General features: G+C 37.3%; 2 protein-coding genes across 5 annotated transcripts in view; one reads left to right on the top strand and one right to left on the bottom strand.

Annotated features, from left to right (window-relative positions):
- Window positions 1-2,615: 2,615 nt before the first annotated feature.
- LOC104090581 (uncharacterized) lies at window positions 2,616-13,683 on the bottom strand. 4 transcript variants are annotated; one of them, XR_011412497.1, is made up of 10 exons: window positions 13,381-13,590; window positions 12,439-12,633; window positions 11,835-12,158; window positions 11,468-11,687; window positions 10,014-10,160; window positions 9,800-9,921; window positions 6,939-7,143; window positions 4,529-4,782; window positions 3,084-3,312; window positions 2,863-2,996 (listed from the first exon to the last, which is right to left on the bottom strand). XR_011412497.1 is itself a non-coding variant. In XM_009595713.4 (9 exons), the coding sequence occupies exons 2-9, from the start codon at window positions 12,543-12,545 to the stop codon at window positions 2,828-2,830; spliced, it is 1,548 nt and encodes a 515-aa protein (XP_009594008.1). In that variant the 5' UTR covers window positions 12,546-12,633; window positions 13,597-13,683; the 3' UTR covers window positions 2,616-2,827. The 4 variants fall into 4 exon arrangements, 3 of the variants coding, with proteins under 3 accessions (XP_009594008.1, XP_009594007.1, XP_070046157.1); XM_009595713.4 differs by lacking the exons at window positions 3,084-3,312; window positions 13,381-13,590 and adding an exon at window positions 13,597-13,683 and having other exon boundaries at window positions 2,616-2,996; XM_009595712.4 differs by lacking the exon at window positions 3,084-3,312 and having other exon boundaries at window positions 2,616-2,996.
- Window positions 6,837-19,664, top strand: part of LOC104106934 (guanine nucleotide-binding protein-like NSN1) — a 191,306-nt gene continuing 178,478 nt past the window's right edge. Inside the window, exon 1 of the mRNA XM_070190036.1 lies at window positions 6,837-6,841. The gene's annotated coding sequence lies outside the window, so the exon portion shown is untranslated. The remainder of the gene's footprint in view (window positions 6,842-19,664) is intronic.

The following is a 19,664-nucleotide window of genomic DNA, read 5'->3' as shown; positions in this document are numbered from 1 at the left end:
TCTCCTACTAAATTGAATTTGCTAGTTTCTGCATCTTGAAACCTTTTGCATATTTTATCACAAAAATGCTTGCCAGTTGATGTCACCTCTGCTCAACTGATAGGAAAAATACGAAGCTTCAGCCCTTCCATTGAGGTGAAGGACTGCTTCTTCCAATTTCTGTTCTGAGTCGGAGATGTGGTTGTAGTGGAAGTATCTTTCACACTTCCTCAACCAAGAACAAGGATCGGTCCATGTTGCACCATCAAAATAAGGAAATTCTACTGTGAAATTATGATTGTTGTGCTATGTTCTTTGTAACACCAAGGAATTTGCTAGAGGGTTAACCCTTGGTCTACTACTCGAAGGCCCTAGCTGTCGATTCTCCAATGGAGCACTGCCTAAGACCCCTGCATGATTGGGAAGAAGTTTCTCCATCAGTAAATCAAGTTTCTTCCCCAATTCGTCGAGTTTAGCATCATTAGAATCAAACTTCGCAACTGTATTTGCCATATGCGTTTGTAGTTGGGTCTCCAATTCTTTTACGCTTTCTTCTCTAACTTTGGCTCTTGTTTCTGGAATTGTCATCTTGACTCACAGGTGCCAAGATTAGCCCTGATACCAATTGTTATATACTGAATTGTATAACGAGAATTTAAGAGTAAAAAGGAAATTTTATTAGCTCAGAACGCTATTACAATACTATTCTACTACAACTAACTAGAGTACAATATTAGTCTAATACTCCGAGGAAAGACGCCATGGAATTGAGCTTCAATGCTGATAATTCCCTGTATCGAAGTAGCCGAATATCAGAGGAATAAGAAGATGATCGGGGAAGAAGAGAAGTAAGGGAGAGAGAAGAAGAAGAAAATAAAGAGGGAGTGAGTTAGAATAGAGTTTTTTACACACTTGATCATTTTTTAACTATTATTTAAAAAATAGCATCATTTATTATTTATTCCATAAAGAGCACTTTTTATTTTCATTATTAGCATATTACAAAAATTAAGCCCAACATTCATTCTTCATTCCATTTTTCCAAATTTATACGTCTTTTATACTTTGTATATTAAGTATCACTTTAATTCAAAATGTATTTTTATGTATATAACTTTGTATATTTATTTGTGAATTGCCATCTTAATTTAAGATGTATTTTTAATGTATATTTCGAATATATTTTATATGCCAAGTGCCATTTTAATTCAGGATGTATTTATATATATATATATATATATATATATATATATATTTTTTTATATACGTTTTGTATATATTAACGTATATTATTATCGAAGTAAGATCTTTATGTTAAGAAAGGAAGAAAGAAGGAAGAGAAAAACTTAAGAAAGATAATTAAAAAGAAAACGAATGGAACAAATTTAGAAAATATATTGGCTTCCGCAGAAAACAAAATTAAGAAGATGAAGAAAAAGAAGGAAAGCTAATAGATATAGAGAAAAAAGGCATGATTTTTGTACAAAGAATTATTGACTTTCCATTTAAATTGCTTATGTTTAGAGAGTAATAATTAATATTCCTATTTTAATGGAACTGTGTGTTACAAATATAAATATTTTCCTGCCACAACTGTAATATTGAATTTTATGCTAAGAATTTGTTTATATTTCTTTTAAATTGTGACAGTTATGTAAAGTTCCCGTTAGAATATTACCGGATCATTAACTGCCTTATCCATTGTTGATCATCTCCTTTTATCAACCCCAACTGAATGAGCTGACTAAGCCCAACCAACTGAGCCCAAATAACTGCTCCAATTAATCTGAGCCCTCCGATATAGAACAGCCCTACTAATTGCAATCGTCCATCATGGTGTAATTAGTCCACACGTGTAGGAAACAATGCTCAATAATTTGTCACGTAACTCTCCTCTTTTTATTCCAAGCTTTCCTATTTCGGCTACCACTTTCTAATTCTGAACCCTATACTCCCAAATTCGATCCCCTTTCCTAATTAAGCCCACCTTCAGACATAACATTTCTCTCCAAACATGCTATCTATTACTGCAGTTTTACATGAATTCAGGACTCTTCAGCTTGAATTCTTTGGTGTAGTCACTAATGCTACAAAATAACAGTGTGAATTAGACTAGCTCGAGTAAAATACAGTAATTACAGAGAGTCAAAAGAGTAGCACCACTTATGCCACGTAGATCAAATTTGACTTCTATTTGTCTGTAACCGAAAGCTGACAAACTAGAGTACGTGGTCCAGAAAAATATTTGTCCAGCAGCTTTTCTTTGAAAAAGAACAAGTTAAAAAGAAGGATGTAGCACTTTCAGCACGCACCATCACATTCCAAAGCTTCTGCTTTTGTTTCCTTTGACCATTTTTGTTTTCCGCTACTTGAATTGGAGATCAAATATGATGATCGAGGAATTATGACCACCAGAAGAGTTATAAATGGTAACAGGAAAACTTGTTCATCTTCTACTAATTAAAAGGTTTTCTTTTAACAAAAAAAAAATCCTTCTCTTTACGTTATATCAGAATTTCTCCTTGATAATTCAAATAATGTAACATGAAGGAGAGTCGGGGCCTCAAATCTCAGACAATTGAATGAGACCTGAGTAAATTCTTCCACAGTATAAAATAAATTTGCCAGCGAGAAAAAGAAAAGGAACTTTTAGCACATTCCTTCAACAGTATGAATCTTAACTGGTACTAGGAAACAAACTGAATTGTGAAGTTAAAATCTAACCAGGGAATGCTCAAATGGGCCTATAAAGAATTGAAGCTGGTATTCTGAGTCCATCTATAAACAATGAAGAAAATGAGTTGAAAATTTGTAGCGAACACAAAAAGGAAACTGACTACTGCTAATCTTACTTCCACCGGAGGGATTGCCTTATCCCAGTGTAGATAAGCCCCAAAGACCGTCCTATCAAGCAAACCAAAAAGAATGAGATAGCATCGCTCAGCTTAGAAATAACAGTTCTTATCACCGGCATTGCAATATCAGCCAATTCAAGGAGAAGACTGTAGTAATATCTCCTGAAAGGTAAAGAAAGATAACAGACAGTAAGTAAATTATACTTCGGGCTTGCTAATGCCTGCACAAGCAAAGACGTGGGGCAGTACCAAGATGACTCAAAACAGCTCTTCCATGTATCTTTATCTACAAAATAAGACTTAATTGACCAAAAAGTCTGTTAAGGCTTCAACATTTTGAGATGCCAATATAATCAGTGATGTAACATACCAACTAAAAAGACCGATCCACAACCAGGATATGTGGATCAGGAAACAACTTCTCGCTGTCTACGAACAATTCTCAATTTGAACAGCATGCCCAATCTTTTGGGCATCTCTGCAGCATTTGATAATTAAAAAGATCAACTAATTATTTTGTCATTATTTTGACAAAAAACAAAGATTCTCATTATTTTGTCAGGCTCAATAATATAAACCTGGCACACTTCACGTTTGTACAACAGCCCGCAATTTTACCAACAATTTCCTAATTGGTCAGTAGTAGAGCCAGTGCTCTGAACCTTACTATCATGTCCTTTAATTATAATTGCAATTCTGTCACCTTAGCATAACCAATTATCAGTGTAACTCTCTCGGTAGCAGAAGATGAAGGTAGCAGAGATGAGGATATTGAGATGGATGTGCGGGCACACCAGGTTAGATAGGATCAAATGAGGTTATTCGCGACAAGGTGGGTGTGACCCCAATTGAGGACAAGATGCGGGAAGCGCGGCTTAGGTGGTTTGGTCATGTGAGGAGGAGGAGCACAGACGCCCCGGTAAGGAGGTGCGAGAGGTTGACATTGGAGGGCTTACGGAGAGGTAGAGGTAGGCCAAAGAAGAGGTGAGGAGAGGTGATTAGGCAAGACATGGCGCAGCTTCAGCTGACCGAGGGCATGACCCTTGATAGGAAGGTATGGAGGTCGAGGATTAAGGTAGTAGAGTAGGTAGTCTAAAGTGTTCATAACAGTAGTATTGGCACGCAGTCTCGCTTTCTGTGGGTATTAGGTTTTTATGACAAACCGTTGTTTTTTTCCATTGTTGATTACCTTACTATCTTGTTATTTTTATTCTATTTTTATATGGCTTTTTGGTACTGTCCCTTGTCTATATTTTCATTAATGTGGTGCTTATGCTTTCCTGAGCCGAGAGTCTATTGGAAACAGCCTCTCTATCCTCACAAGGTAGGGGTAAGGTCTGCGTACACACTACCCTCCCCAGACCCCACGGTATGAGATAATACTGGGTATGTTGTTGTTGTAGTGTAACTCTCTCGGTAAGCAATCATGCATTTCCTCTGTCTATGGTCATAAAATTATCTTATATCTGCATTTGATAACTAAGGACATATCAGCTCCAACATTGGGACCAAGGCAAATTTTTTCTAACATTTGGAGCCAAGTATCTCAGGTAATGAACTGAAAACCAAAATTACATGAAACATCCAGACAATTACCCGAGAAGATCCCAGGGTCCAGGACATCGCAGGAAGAAGACCAAGAAATTAAATGCATGATATGAAATAAAGCATGAGAAATGAAGGACTCTACTTACCACCCAGTTAAGGCCCTAAGTTCCTTGGTTCGTTTAACAGCTACAGAGATTGGGTTGATCACAACAGTATTCAGTTGAGATAAAACAGGCTGAGAACTCATCACCCTAAGCTTCTCCCACCACTTCACATTTTGAACTTTGTTCTTGCTAGATTCCTCGATAAGATGGCATTGCAATGTGCACAAGTCAAACCGATCTTCGTACATGGAAACAACTGCGTCCATGTTCTGATGCAACCATTGTTTCAGAGCAACCTGTTAAAACATTTGAAAGGCAAAAATTCATCAGTAGATCAATATATTATAAATTGCAAAATGCATGTCCCTCTCAGACATGGCAGGTGGCTTATAGCTCTAGACTCCAAAACATTTGTGATTTTACAAAAGTATATTTTGATATTTTGATATTTTGATAAGGTAAAGTATTATTAATAAAAGGGGTACCAAGAAGGTACACAAGCTTTTGATATTTATTGCATTTCCTCCACCAAATTCATCCACCGTCAGTTATCATGAAATTTGTCTTTTTCATGCAGAATTAGAGACTTGCCTGCTCCCCATATTTAGATAATCTCCCCCTGCAGAATGCGGCTATTTTCATTATTCAGTAAAGATCATTAGATCTCCACTGTTTCAGTAAAGACTATGTGCAGTAGCAACCCGGTATTCCCATATATAAGTAGCAATTGGACAAAACGTTAACCCTAATAATCAACCAAACCACATCGAAGTCCATGAAATCCTTCAACAGGCTAGGAGAAGTTCAGTTAACCAGAGAGAAAAGAAGCTGCCACTTTATTATATCAGCTAACAAGACCATTCACTGCTAGAATTTCCTTGATTTTTTATGAAGGAAGCCGTTGGAAATAATAAATTTTCGACAGCTTTTGAGGCTTCAGAGAGGTCTGAAACCAACTCGTCTCAATGAATTTTTGAGAGCAAAGAGTTGTCATCAATACTTTTCGACGGCATTTTAACAGCCCTTGGTGTATGAAAGAGCTAGTGATGGTTTGAGACTTTTCAACGGCCTTCCATCAGTAAATAGATTTTTGACGGCCCGCCGATGGAAAATGTCACATTTTGGAAAAATATTCTGCACTTTCGGTGGTTAAGTCATTTTCAAGAATCTTTTTTACCTTTTTCAGAGGCTTTACCCTAGAAACCCGTCAAAAATCTGGAGATTACACTGCAATACTGTTCTAGTTTTATGTCTAACACATTACCTATCAACTTCAAGAAACAAGCACATCTAATAATCCATTAAACCTCCACCATACAACTAACACATTCACCAACATCAGAATATCCAACAAAAAAAAATTACATAAGCAATTACCAATGTCAAAACGAAATATTAGTTAGCTTTACTTATTGCTTAGAAAAACAACCAAATCTATTGTTTAGTGCATTCAAAAACAACAAAAGCTACTCATCGGCATCCCCCTCGTCATCATCATTAGGGTCGAGAAGGGAGGAAGGGCCAAATTATTATTTTCTAGGAGGCTTCTGACCAATGTTGTAACAACTTCATCTACCAATTTTCTCAATGAACCTTTGGAGAAAGGTTGAATTGAATGGCAGGGAAGTGTTTAGTATTGTGAGGGGAAGACAGGGATTTAGCACATAGAACCGTCATACTATTCTAACATTTTATTATAACAATGGCCAGGCCATTGAAAAGTTTCAAACTATCACAAGCTCTTTCATACAACAAGGGTAGTTGAAAATGCCGCCAAAAAGTATCGACAACATCTCATTTCTGTTAAAAATTCATTTCAACAAGTTGGTATTCAACCTCTACGGAGCCGTGGACCCACAGAAAATTATTTTTACCGCCTTCCCGGTGATTTCCTCCATCAAAAATCCCAGAAATTTAGCCGTGAGAGTAGTTGGAGGTGACATGTGAAACTTTAATTAATCCTTGTTTACCCATCCCTAAAAGCTTAGCCTACTTAGAACAGCAGCTTACAAAATGTAAGATGCGCAACTCAATATTTATGCCATGAAATTTACATGTTTAACGCATAACCATGTCAATTATACATCTCAAACTTTAGTTTCTTTTAGGCTTCATCTTTTCTTCATATTCTTTAGGAGACAAGTCCAGCATATCAACTAGCTAGAGAAAAGGGATCATTTCGATCATTAATGACTTTAGTTTAAGATTGTATTATGCCAAATAAAGGGAAAATGCAATGCTACTACCAACCGGTAACATGAGCACAGAAAACAAAAGCCAGCAGGCAGAACCCTGAAGTATCAACTTATAGTCTCCATAAAATGAGGTGGACAAGAATATCTAAGAAAGAGCAGAGGCGATTCTGAATGAAGACAAGTTGTGAATATATACAGAGGAGGATCCATGATTAACACAATTAAAAAAAATGTTTGTAGCCACATAGAAGTAATACCTCATTGCGTAATTTCTGAAGTGCCCGCGTTGACAATGTACACAAACTCAACCCTAGGTTGTTCATTTCATTTGACATACTACTATCAACAGACATAAGCTCCAAATACATACTTGCGATCCCATCTGCCAACATTATCACCAAATCCTCCAGTATAGAGACTCCATGCTCCATAAACAAGCTATCACAATAAAAGCCAGCTTTCCTGCCATGATAAACAATAGAGAACACTAAGGCATCTTCTGGATTTTTCTCTCTTTTTTTTCCTTTTGGGTTGGGAGTATCCAGACTCCATAGGGACGTCAAACCATACCAACTGTGAGGAGAACATAAGAAACAGTAGCAGACCAGAACTTTTGTTCTGTTTCAGTGAAGCTAAAGTGACTATTTGAAAAGACTTTAATGTTCATGGGAGATATCCAAAAATGTGGTAGCATGAATTTTTTTTTTCCTTTTGAGAAGGTAAAGATTTTATTAAAACAGTACCAAGATGGTATTTAAAGATACAGAGAACATACCAAAACAACAAACACTCCCTACATTCCACCTAATCCAGGAAATCCATAATCTGATACAGATCCACTAAGAACTACCCTAATACCAATGTGGTAGCATGAAATAAAGGATGAGAAAAAGATTCTTCTGAGTTCTGACACAACAAGAAAAAACAATGTTCGAAAGAGGGACTCAATGACAACATAAAGAAAAAGAAGAAAAAAAGATTTTTCTAGAGGCTGAAACTCTAACAACATGAAGAACAGGAATAGAAGACTTCCTAGAGAAGTGCTTGGAAATTCAATGGTAAAACATAGAGACTGTTTTGCTTGAAAAAATTACCGGAAGCATGACTGTAACGAAGGACAAAGGAGGTGTCGTCATAAGGGCCACCGGAAAGAGCAATAACGCCAAACACTCATCCAAAAGGTTCACTGTGTTGTGGAACAGTCACCAAAAAAAGTCACAGATGGTAAACATATGAAAGAAAGAACAATTCGAAGTAGGACGCATAAGGCCATGCCAGTATGCATTCTTGGAGCTGAAGAGGAAGAAGGCGTACAGATATGTGATTTCCAAGATTGAAGAAAAGCAAAAGGGTTTGTTTTTGAGAAAACTGGCAGCCCTGCTGAACTTCGATGATTTACTGCTTCTTTGGTGGTGTATGACTTTGATTTTGTGACTTCAGAGAACTCCCAGAGAAGCAAGACATTCTTTTTTCATTGGTCTTCTGCAACCTCTCGTATCCTTGAGCCCTCTGAAGCAACCCCCAGCTTCCTTAAATCAAGGTAGAGAATTAGCAGGGCCTTACCCCCCCTTATAGTGAATGGTGTCGCAGCTTATGTTCGGCCCTATTACTCACACAGGAAAATTCTTCTTAAATAATTGGCATCTGGGAAGGCTGATTTCCAGTTACCCATTTAGCTTGTTGGTGCATATGGTGTTGGTATTGTTTTTTTCTTTTTCCTTAGATGTTTGAACACTTAGGAAGTGCATAACAATACCAGTGGTTCCCAAGCAGCAACAAAAAGGCTACATATCGATATGCAGAAGCTACTTGAATATCTGTCAGGATCGTAAATACTATGCTGCCTTGTTGAATTGTCTAAAAACCTTATCTAAAAGCTTAAACTGCAAAAGAGTTGGCACTTGTGGGGTCCCACTGGGTTTGTTGTTGTTGTTGTTATTTAGGTATACAAAACATCCTCTTACATGCGAGCTCGATACTTCTTGAGCCAAGCACTTGATAATACTTTCTTTATAGTGGCAGTGACTCTCCAACTGAGAACCTCTACCAACTCTTTTTTGATAAGATTGGTAAAATTTTATTGAAAGAAAGTACCGAGGTATAGAAAAGTACAAACAGAGACTGGAATAGCTGTTACAGTCAACTCAGCATATCCAAAATCTTCAAATACTGAAACAAATCTTCATCTACTCTTTCCTTACACCAAAAATATATATTCTACAAACATCTATTCTTCACAATGGTGATATGAGAGATTTTGCCTTCAAAACACCTACTCTTCCTCTCCAACCAAATGTTCCACATGATGCAAAGAGGGATGGTATTAGAGAACCTCCACCAACTCTAATACCAATTGTTATAAAATGAACCATAAAGCACAACCTGAAAGACTAGCTTGTTAGGTAGGAGAGCTTATTCAATCTATAAACTCACCACACTATTTGAAATTGTTGTGGGATAGGTCCTTGTTCAAGTTGGTTCATTACAAATTTAAATCGACCAGCTTATCACGATTGGCACCCATTCCTTAGGTCTAGGCAATCACTCTGGCAATTATCACCCCCACTCCGAGCCCAAGCCACCTCTTAGAGCCACGGCCTCAAGCATCGATCAACCAATTCTGATGTAAGGTGAAAGAATTTGACGATCACCCCCCCCCCCCCAAAAAAAAAAAGTGTTAAGGCAATGGGCAGAGTAGACCTTATAAATCCCTCGGAAACCCTTGCTCGACCAATGTGGACGGATATATTCTCTCAAAGAAGTAAGGGTTGAAAAAAGATTTCCTAGTGAAGTTAAAATGAAAATTGTTCAAAGAAATAGCCGGGGGAAACATAAGCCTTTGAAGTTAAAATGAAAATTGTTCAAAGAAATAGCCGGGAAAAACATAAGCCTTTTTCAAAACATCAAAAGCTCCTACAGAGTTCAGAATGAAAGAATCAAGGCAATTCATTCTGCGAAAAGTACACATACATGAATATAGCAGGAATATTGTTGACAGCAGGCTTAATCACTAGTTCTTTACTCAAAGAAAAGGTAAACGAATAGAAGAAATAAACATAAGAATTATTGTTCATTCTATATTCTCATGACTAAGAGAAGCAAGGGCTGGTTTTCTTACCTGACAGAACCAAATCTAAGAACACAGATTAATTCAGCAAATAGATGGTCCTTCCCCGACTTTCTGATGATTGTCAGGACTCCATATCCGTTTAAGTTATTAACCAGTGAAGAAAGACATTCCTGACAATGTAATAGGAAGAAGAAAAATCTAAATATAAACAGACTTGAGCCTATGTTCTTTCTAAAATTCAAGTATATGCTTCAAGTCATACCTTGTTAGTATTGCCATTACTCAAAGAGAGTTCCTCTTCCAGCCAAGTAACACATAAAGGCTGACACAACGTCTGAATGACATCATTAAAAATGGCCAACAGGTTACCACTGCTAAAGGTAACAGCATTTGCAGAAATATTATCAACCTGTTAAGGTGCAAACCTGTAATTAAAGACTGAAAAGGAAAGAAAAGTAACAAAAATGAACTGTATAACCAACAGTTCTGCTCTTCCGTCTTCCACTTACTGTCGATGTGAAACATTAAAAGGCTAATGCCCCAGTACCAGACAAATTATGTCATGGACCCCAAATATCTGACTCAAAAATATTGATAAAGAAAATGCTGCATTCATAATAAACCTTAGCAGTGCAAACTATGCATCAACTGACACCTATTAAGAAAATGGACTTTTTTCTTTATAAGGTTATTTAGATGATGGACCTTGGACCTAACTCAACCTTGAAAGCTAGCTGGAAATGTGAGGATTGTTCAAGACCTTATAAAGAGACTACAACCATACCCTGAATCAATGTGGGAATTTAACACCCCTCCACATGCCAGAGCTGGACATTTGGAGCGAGATAAGATTAAATGAGCACATAATTGGGAACCCAACATTAGGGATGAGTATGGTGCTGATTCAATGTTAAGAAAAATGGACATTAGACCTAACTTAATCCCAAAAGCTAGCTCATGAGATGAGAATTGTAGAAACACTGCTCATACTGTCAACCAATGTGGGACGCGTTGGTCAAGCGTATGAGCCATTTTCTTAACAAGGTATCAAAGCCAAACCCATCTATGTTTTTGTATTACCCAATGTCCAGCCTTGTGATATGTTATCCACACTACAAGATGTCCATCGTTTTGCTTGCGAGGGATATTAGAGCTAGTTGCCCACCTCATTTTCAAGATTGATTAAGTCATTTTTTTAGTGTTTCAATATTGGTTGTGTCATACCAGTACGTTTGATAAGAATATGGGGGATCTAGTGGCCTTAATTATCTATCCCCTATTGGTCATGTGCATGAGCTGTTTTCTTAACAAATCCAATTCAGATGTACCTAATTCTTTATTATCTCCACTAGTTTCATGAGAAAATGAGTCTACTTCAGCCAAGTTTACCTGATTTTTTAGTACCAAACAAGAAACTTCCAATTATAATATCACCAAGATGTTCAAGATTGATTGGGTCATTCTTTTAATCAAAAAAGAATATGAAGGATCTAGTGGTCGTAATTAACTGTCCCATATTTCTCAGGTGTATGAGTTGTTTTCTTAACAAAACTAATTCAAAACTACCTAATATCCTTCATTTTGCTCCACTAATTACATGAATAAATGAGTCTAGTTCAGCCAAGATTACCTATTTTTTTAGTATCAAACAGGTTTTCCATTATCACCAAGATGTTTTATTCAAATGCATAAGGCAATGATAGAGACAGTGCCTGCCTCTTTCTTGAGTAACTGAAAAGACGCCCACATCAACCTTAACCTTGGACCTTGGGCAAGGGCAGACAAATTTGAAGGCTGTTTTCCATGTCTCTGTTCAGATTCAAGGCTTGTAGCACCACTATCCCCTCGTTTTATGGAAGAGAGAGAATTCATCAGTTTTCCTTTTACTACATCCCATGCAAACTCTATGCTGATGCGATCATCATTTTTCCTCTCACTGCAATTAAACATGGAAAAGGTGCAACAATGAAAAGCGATACATAGATCAAAGTATCAAACAATGCCAAAGACTGAAATGCACCTTCAATCAACCAACAATACGACTTCCAATAAAACAAAGCTCGCGTCTAACAACCATTCTTACCTACCCAAAACGGATGATCCTTCAGTGTCAACATTTCCGCTTTGGATCTTTCCTCTAGCATCTAAAGCAGAATTTTCTTCAGAAGGTATCACTCCAGCTATATATGTAAGCACTATACTAGTCATGAGAAGCATTTGGTCGATGGTAGGAACCCATTCGAAAGTTACTGCAGCATCAGCATCAACCAGAGATGCTAGGCAAAAGCACCTCTTGCAACTCTGCATGTTTGATCTTCTCTCCAGTTTTATTAAGTACGGTGTAATGGCCTTCCGAACGCTCAATGATGGCAAGCGGGATACTTTACAACTCTCAAAGCAAAATCCCCTGAGACAAAGATAGCGTGTATCAGACATCACTGAAGTAAAGTCTTTTTCTTTTTCTTTTTAATGGCAGTGACCCTATTATACTGATGGCTATGCAACAGCAAAGAAGAGGAAGCCTATATCTATTCGACGTGGAAGCCTAAGATTTGAATTCCATAACCTGCAACCCTAAGGGGATAAAGAAGCATTAGGGGGATGCAGTCTTCTTTTCATATCTTTATCTTCTTTTTTTTTGCAACTAAATCCAGAGAAATATAAGTGGCTAGATCAGGAAACAAGACCTGCAGACTAACATAGGTGAACTTTTAGGCATGAAGAGTTGTTGTTTTGACAACCGTCCATTGTCAAGCAGGTTAAAACTTGAACAGAAAGCCACTTGTCCTGTCATATGTAATTTTGCTTTCCTAGTCAAAAGAATCAATTGCTTTTCAACATGCTGCAAGATGCTCGCACTGCCTAGGCTTCCAAAGCAACAACTGCATAAACAACAAATGATAATCAATTACTCTCATGAGCATCCAGTCACCAAAGAAAAGGTCCTCTAATTTGAAATGCTTCTCTCATTTCATTCCTTTTCCACGCGGCAAGTTCCATGTTTTGCCTTTTTCTTTTATACTTGGTGTAAATGAAAAGGCAGCAGACTTGTGGTCAAAATATGAGAGTTTTAAGAGCATTGTCACTCTTAATTTGCTAAAAGAAAAAACATGACCGTGTACCTTTCATAATGTATGAATGCAACATGTTCTCACCCTACGTCTTAGTTCAAGCAATAACAAAAATAAATCTTTGCCTTCTTTTTTACAGTAGAGTTAATTAGACTTCCGTAAAATTCCAAAGCACCAGATACATGAAACTTGTATCAAATCACATTTTTCTCAAAAATATAGGACGTGTTCAAATTGTAAATAGAACTTTAGAAAGGCTAAAATAGCATTTGCATCCTTAAAATAAATAAACAATCATAGGAGATCGAAATTTAGTACAGACATACGCATTAAAAGTGCTAGAATTTACATTCCCCGAAAAATTAGATTGTACTAATCACGAAGTGTGTTATGCTGTACTGTAGCATCCACTATTTCAACAGAATCATTTTTCCTTCATCATATAAGAAAGCTCATTCAATATAGCGTTCACCTCAACAAACAGAAAGAACTACGTTTACAGAATACGGCAGAGCAATTAAGAACAAACAATTTCATCAGCAAGAGCGATACACATACCAATGATTTCTAGATGAGTGCAGATTGGTTAGAACTCTAAAAACATATCAATTAGATGTCCCAATGCAAATGAGCTTAGCGAGGGAGACAACGATACGTAGTTCCAGCAGGACAAAAACCCTAGATACCATGGACAGAGGAGAAGAAAAAGAGAAAGCGAAGGTAGAGGAAAGCACTGGTGGGAATGAAGATTTACTCGATTGGAAATGTGAGTACCTGGACGATAGATGGACACTTTCTAGTCAAGTAGTCCAAATACAGCATTCGCTTGCTATAGCAATCACATGAATAGACCAAATTAAGGGACATAGCCCTAATATCCAACTTGGTGAATTATTAATGCCAGTTAGATAGATAATATTTGCACATAGATTTAATTGAAATATAGAAAAAAAAAAAAAATTTGTATTGAAAAATAATTTTTAAAGTTAAAGTTTTATTTGGACATGTATTTTATTTGAAGAAAAGTTAAAATTTTATAAGTGTAAGAAAAATTTTCACCCAAAAACTGTCCTAAACAAGTTTTTGGGAACTGTTTTTTCCAAAACATAATAATTTTTCACAGACGAATAATGTTTTTTAAAAATAAAGCCAAAATCTATGGGCAAACGGGAGCTAATTCATTATGGTCAAATTTACTTCTCTTCTTTGGAATGTTGTCTACGTTATCTCGTAATATCTCGCCAAAATTTGCACCTACTGTAATATTATCCATCCAAATTTACCCTTATCTCTAGCAAACTCGCATTCCTAACAATTACCCACAATTTTCCAAATTTTATTTATTTAAGGCACTTATTCTTCTTCTTTCACCATTTTCAAAAATCATTATTGATGTAAAGGTGCATAAACTTGATAGGAGCTAATTAATTGATATACATGTTTTGGTGATCACGTGGAATGGATATTGTCGTGCCTCGATTTTCTCATAAAAACGGGTTTGTCACGACCCAATATCCCAACCAATCAGGATCATGATGGCACCTAACAACGTTTGCTAGGCAAGCCAACACACAACAAATAAATACGAAAGAATAACAGCAAATGACTAATCTGCAAGATACTAAGAATAAGTAAAAGCAACTCTAAAGCGGACAAGTTAAGTCTAAAATTCATACTAACGCAAACCATCCAAGATGTGGAATCACAAGTATATGAGCTTCTAGAGTTTGCTACATACACTATTCTGAAATAAAATACAACACTGTCCGAAGAATGAAAACAGTACAATGGAAATAGGAAGACGACTCAAGGGCCGAGAACAAAATACAGCTCTACATTGAATCACCCGTCTGGTATTCGCTAAGTACCTCTCGGGACTCCGTTGGTACCAATATTCAGACATGCACAAGAAATATAAAAGTGTAGTATGAGTATAACCGACCCAATGTACTAGTAGGTGTCGAGCCTAACCTTGGCGAAGTATTGACGAGGCTAAGACAAGACACCTACAATAAACATATGCAGTTATATATCAAGAAATAACGAAATAACAGATAAAGTGTCAAATATCGCAACGGGATATGGACAAGAGAATGGGATAACAAGTACACAAGTAAATGGGTAATAAACTGAAACATAAGGTAAAGTATCACTAAGTAAACCTCTTTTCAAAGTAAATAACGAAGCCACAAGCCAAGTCCACATTTCAAGTATCAAAGTAAAGAGCAATGAAATCAGCCAAGTTTACATGGCATCGCCTTTTATGATTTTACTCTTATCCTCACGTTATAATATAAAAGCAAGTACACGGCATCACCCTTCGTGCTTTTACTCTCATCCTAGCTTAATAATATAAAAGCAAGTGCACGGCATCACACTTTGTGTTTTTACTCTCATCCTCACATAATAATATAAAAGCAATTGCACGACATCACCATTTCATGCTTTATCCTCACGTTCACTCAAGCAATGATATCAATATGTAAATAAGACACATCAATACCCTTTGTATATTTTATTTTTTCTCACAAACAACACACTACCAAGCAAGGTGGGAGCAAGTTCGACATCAATAATAGAATTTGAACACAACTCGTCATATGAAAATCTTCCAACAATTTAGCATCAACAACCAATACCATAATAATCTCGACATAAGAAATAACATGAATACAATTAATTAATAGATTAAATAATCTATCTAAAGCATTGAAGACATAATACAAAGATAACATAGCACAAATAGGGCTAATTTCACTTGCATGCTTATCCTATGGCCAACGCATATACACTTGTCACCTTGCATATACGCTGTCCCCAACACATAGATCACATAGAAAATAGACCTTATTCTATCATATTTTTCTCAAATCAAGATTAACCAAGATACATACCTCTTTTCGGAACACAATTAACAATCCAACACGATTTTTTATTTAGAATAAGCCTCCAAACCAATTGAATCTAGTCAAATATTGTTCAAATAAGTCAAAAACAAGCTTTAGAAACTACCATCGGATGAAAAAGGTTCAATCTTTAACATAGTTGAAAAAGTCAACAAAAAGTAAATCCGGGTCCACATGGTCAAAATCCGAAATTAAAATTAAATCACGATTACCCATTCATCTCCAAGCCGGATATGTGATTTTTTTCGAAACTCGACCTCAATTTGAGGTCTAAATCTTAATTTTATAAAATTCCTAAATTCTACCCAAAACCCCCAATTTCTATTTTGAAATGCACAAATTTGATGATAAAATTCATGAAAAAGTAATTGAAATTGATTGAAAATGAATTAAAGTTATTGACTTATGAATTTGGGAAGAAATTTCTCTCTAAAAATCGCTTCTATGGAGTCTATGATTAAAAAATGGTGTAAAATGAGTTAAGCCCTGAAATCCCAATATTTTACTTAGTTGCATATATTACAATTGCGAACTCTTGTTCGCAAAAACAAACCACTGATCGCAAAAGCGATCGGTGTCCCAGTGCTTCTAATGTCGCAAATGTGACTTTTCCTTCATTTTGCAAAGACCCTCGTTCATCGCAAATGCGGACCAAGCTTGCATTTGCGAAGCTGCCTTGCCGCTCCTCGGTATCAATATTGCGACACTGCCATCGCAAATGCGACCCCCTGGCTCGCAAAAGTGACACTAACTTCGTAATTGCAAAATATTCCAGCCATACCCATTATCGCAAATGCGAGCCTGACATCACAAATGCGAGGCTCACATTTGCGAACAGGTTCTCGGAATTGCGAGACTTGCAATTCTGCAACACCAGTTGTTGCATCAGCTCACATTTGCGAACAGGTTCTCGCAATTGCGAGACTTGCAATTCAGCAACACCAGTTGTTGCATCAGATATCCAAAACTATCCGCAATGCATCCGAAACTCACCTGAGTCCCTTGGGATCCAATATGAACATCGACACAAGTTTAATAACATCAAACAAACTTGTTCACTATCTCAAATTATAAAAATAACATCAAGTTCAAGAATCGATCATTAAAACTCAAGATTTTCAACCTCAAAACTCATTTTTCCAACTTTTAACATAATATGACGAAACGGCATCGGGTCACCCCATACCCCAACCAAACATGCATACAAGTCCAAAAAATTATACGAATCTACCGAAATCGTCAAAATACCGATCCGAGGTCATTTACCAAAAACATTGTCTGTGGTCAACTCTAGTCACTTTTAAAGTCAAAAATTACATTTTCTTCAAAATGTCACATATAAACTTTCCAAAAATCAACAAGACGAAAAGGATCTAGTACTCAAAACGACCTATCATGTCATCACATTCTTCACCTCTAAAAAAACGTTCGTCCTCAAACGGACATAGAGCTATACCCGGACTAGCAAAAAGGTGTGGGTATCTACTCCTCCTATCGGACACGGACTTCCAAGTAGCCTCCTCAATCGTCTGGCCTCTACAATGCACTTTCACAGAAGGAATCTCTTTAGACCTCAACTTTCGAACCTACCGGTCTATAATAGCCATCAACTCTTCCTCATATGTCAAATTATCATTAAGTTGCACCGTGCTGAAGTCTAAAACATGTGACTTATCTTCATGGTACTTCTAAAGAATGTAAAATACTGAATTTACCCCTGCTAGGCTAGGAGGCATTGCAAGCCTATATGAAACCTCCCCAACTCTCTCCAAAATCTTAAATGGTCCAGTAAACCTCGGGCTCAACTTGCCCTTTTTTCAAATTGCATCACGCGCTTCATAAGTAAAACTCGGAGAAGAACCTTCTCACCCTTCATGTAAGACACGTCTCAAACCTTCTGGTTTGCATAACTCTTTTTCCTCGACTGAGCTGTACGAAGTCGCTCTTGAATCACTTTCATCTTTTCTAAAGCATCACGAACCAAATTTGTGCCCAACAATCTAGCCTCGACTGATAGCTATTGTTGTTGGCGAACTCTGTTAGAGGTAAAAACCTATCCCACTGACCCCCAAAATCCATAGAGCATGCCCGTATCATGTCCTCCAAAATCTGAATAGTATGCTTAGGCTATCCGTGCTTCTGAGGATGAAACGTGGTACTCAACTCAACCTGTATGCCCAACTCATGCTGCATAGCTCTCCAAAAGTGTGCAGTGAAATGTGTGCCCCGATCTTAAATGATAAAAATGGGCACACTGTGCAGCGAATAATCTTTCGGATGTAAATTTGAGCCAAACTCTCTGAAGAATAGGAAGTCATTACCGGAATGAAGTGTGCGGACTTAATCAACCGGTCCATAATAACCCAAACAACATCATATTTCCTTAAGGTCCATGGTAAGCCTACCACAAAGTCCACAGTGATGCACTCCCATTTACACTCCAGTATCACCAACTTCTAAGTCAACCCTCCCGATTTCTGAAGTTATACTTCACATGTTGACAATTCAAACCCTGAGAGACATGACCAACAATGTCTTTCTTCATCTTTCGCCACTAATAGTGTTGTCTCAAGTCACGATACATATTCGTGACACATGCGTGAATGGAATACCATAAACTATAAGCCTCCCCAAGGATCAACTCTATCAACCCATCAATATTCAAAATACAAATTCGGCCTTGAAGCCGCATAACACCACCATATCCAATCACGACCTCCTTAGCACCACTCTGCTACATCGTGTCTTTCAACACCAACAAGTGAGGATCATCAAACTTACAATCCTTGATATGCTCCAATAAAGATGACTATCCCACAACACAAGCAAGAACCCTGCTAGGCTCCAAAACATCCAACCTCAAGAACTGGTTGGCGAAAGCCTGAATATCCATGTCTAGTGGCCTCTCCTCTGCCGGCAAAAATGTCAAACTACCCATGCTCTTCGCCTTCCTACTCAAGGCATCATCCACCGTATTGTCCTTCTCCAGATGATATAATATGGTGATATCATAGTCTTTCAGTAAATCTAACCATCTCCGCTGCCTCAAATTAAGGTCCTTATGCTTGAACAGATATTGGAGACTCCAATGGTCGGTCACATGGAACGCCATATAAATAGTGCCTCCAAATCTTGAGCGTGTGATGTACAAGGTAATTTTTATCATGAAACTTCAACTGATGATACGCGTAAGAAATCACCCTACCATCATGCATCAATACCATGCCAAGTCCAATACTCGATGCATCACAATAAATAGTGTAAGCTTTCGAATCTGTAGGAAACACCAACACTGGGGTTGTAGTCAAGGAAGTCGTGAGCTTCTGAAAGCTCTCCTAATACTCATCCGACCATCAGAAAAGAGTGCCCTTCTGAGTCAACTTGGTCAATGGGGCTGAGATAGATGAAAGCCCCTACACGAATCGACGATAGTAACCTGCCAAACCCAAGAAGTTTCAAATCTTTGTAGCTGAAGTAAGTCTAGGCCAATTATGAATTGTCTTAATTTTCTTAGGATCCACCTTGATACCCTCGTAATACACAACATGACCCAAAAAAGCAATTGATTCGAACTAGAACTTATACTTCGAGAACTTGGCATATAGTTGATGATCCTTCAAAATATGAAGTATAATCCATAGGTGTTGCTGACTACTCATGCTACTCTCTATTGCGAGAGTGAACCAGAATATCATCAATGAAGATGATCATGAATGAATCCAAATAAGTCTTGAACACTCTATTCATCAAATCCATTAAGGTTGTTGTAACGACCCAATCAGTTGTTTTGTGTAATTGCACCATGTTACCCTTTTTTATGCTTTGCACATGTGTGTTTATAGTTTTATGACTTTCGAGGTTGGTTCGTTTCGTTCTAGGAAGCTTTCGGGTTGATTTGGACCCTTTGATTCTTGGCTTAAAAGCCTAAGTTAGAAA

The sequence above is a fragment of the Nicotiana tomentosiformis genome, chromosome 1 (assembly GCF_000390325.3).
Source record: "Nicotiana tomentosiformis chromosome 1, ASM39032v3, whole genome shotgun sequence".
Lineage (NCBI taxonomy): Eukaryota > Viridiplantae > Streptophyta > Magnoliopsida > Solanales > Solanaceae > Nicotiana > Nicotiana tomentosiformis.
This window is presented reverse-complemented; position numbering and strand designations above follow the sequence as displayed.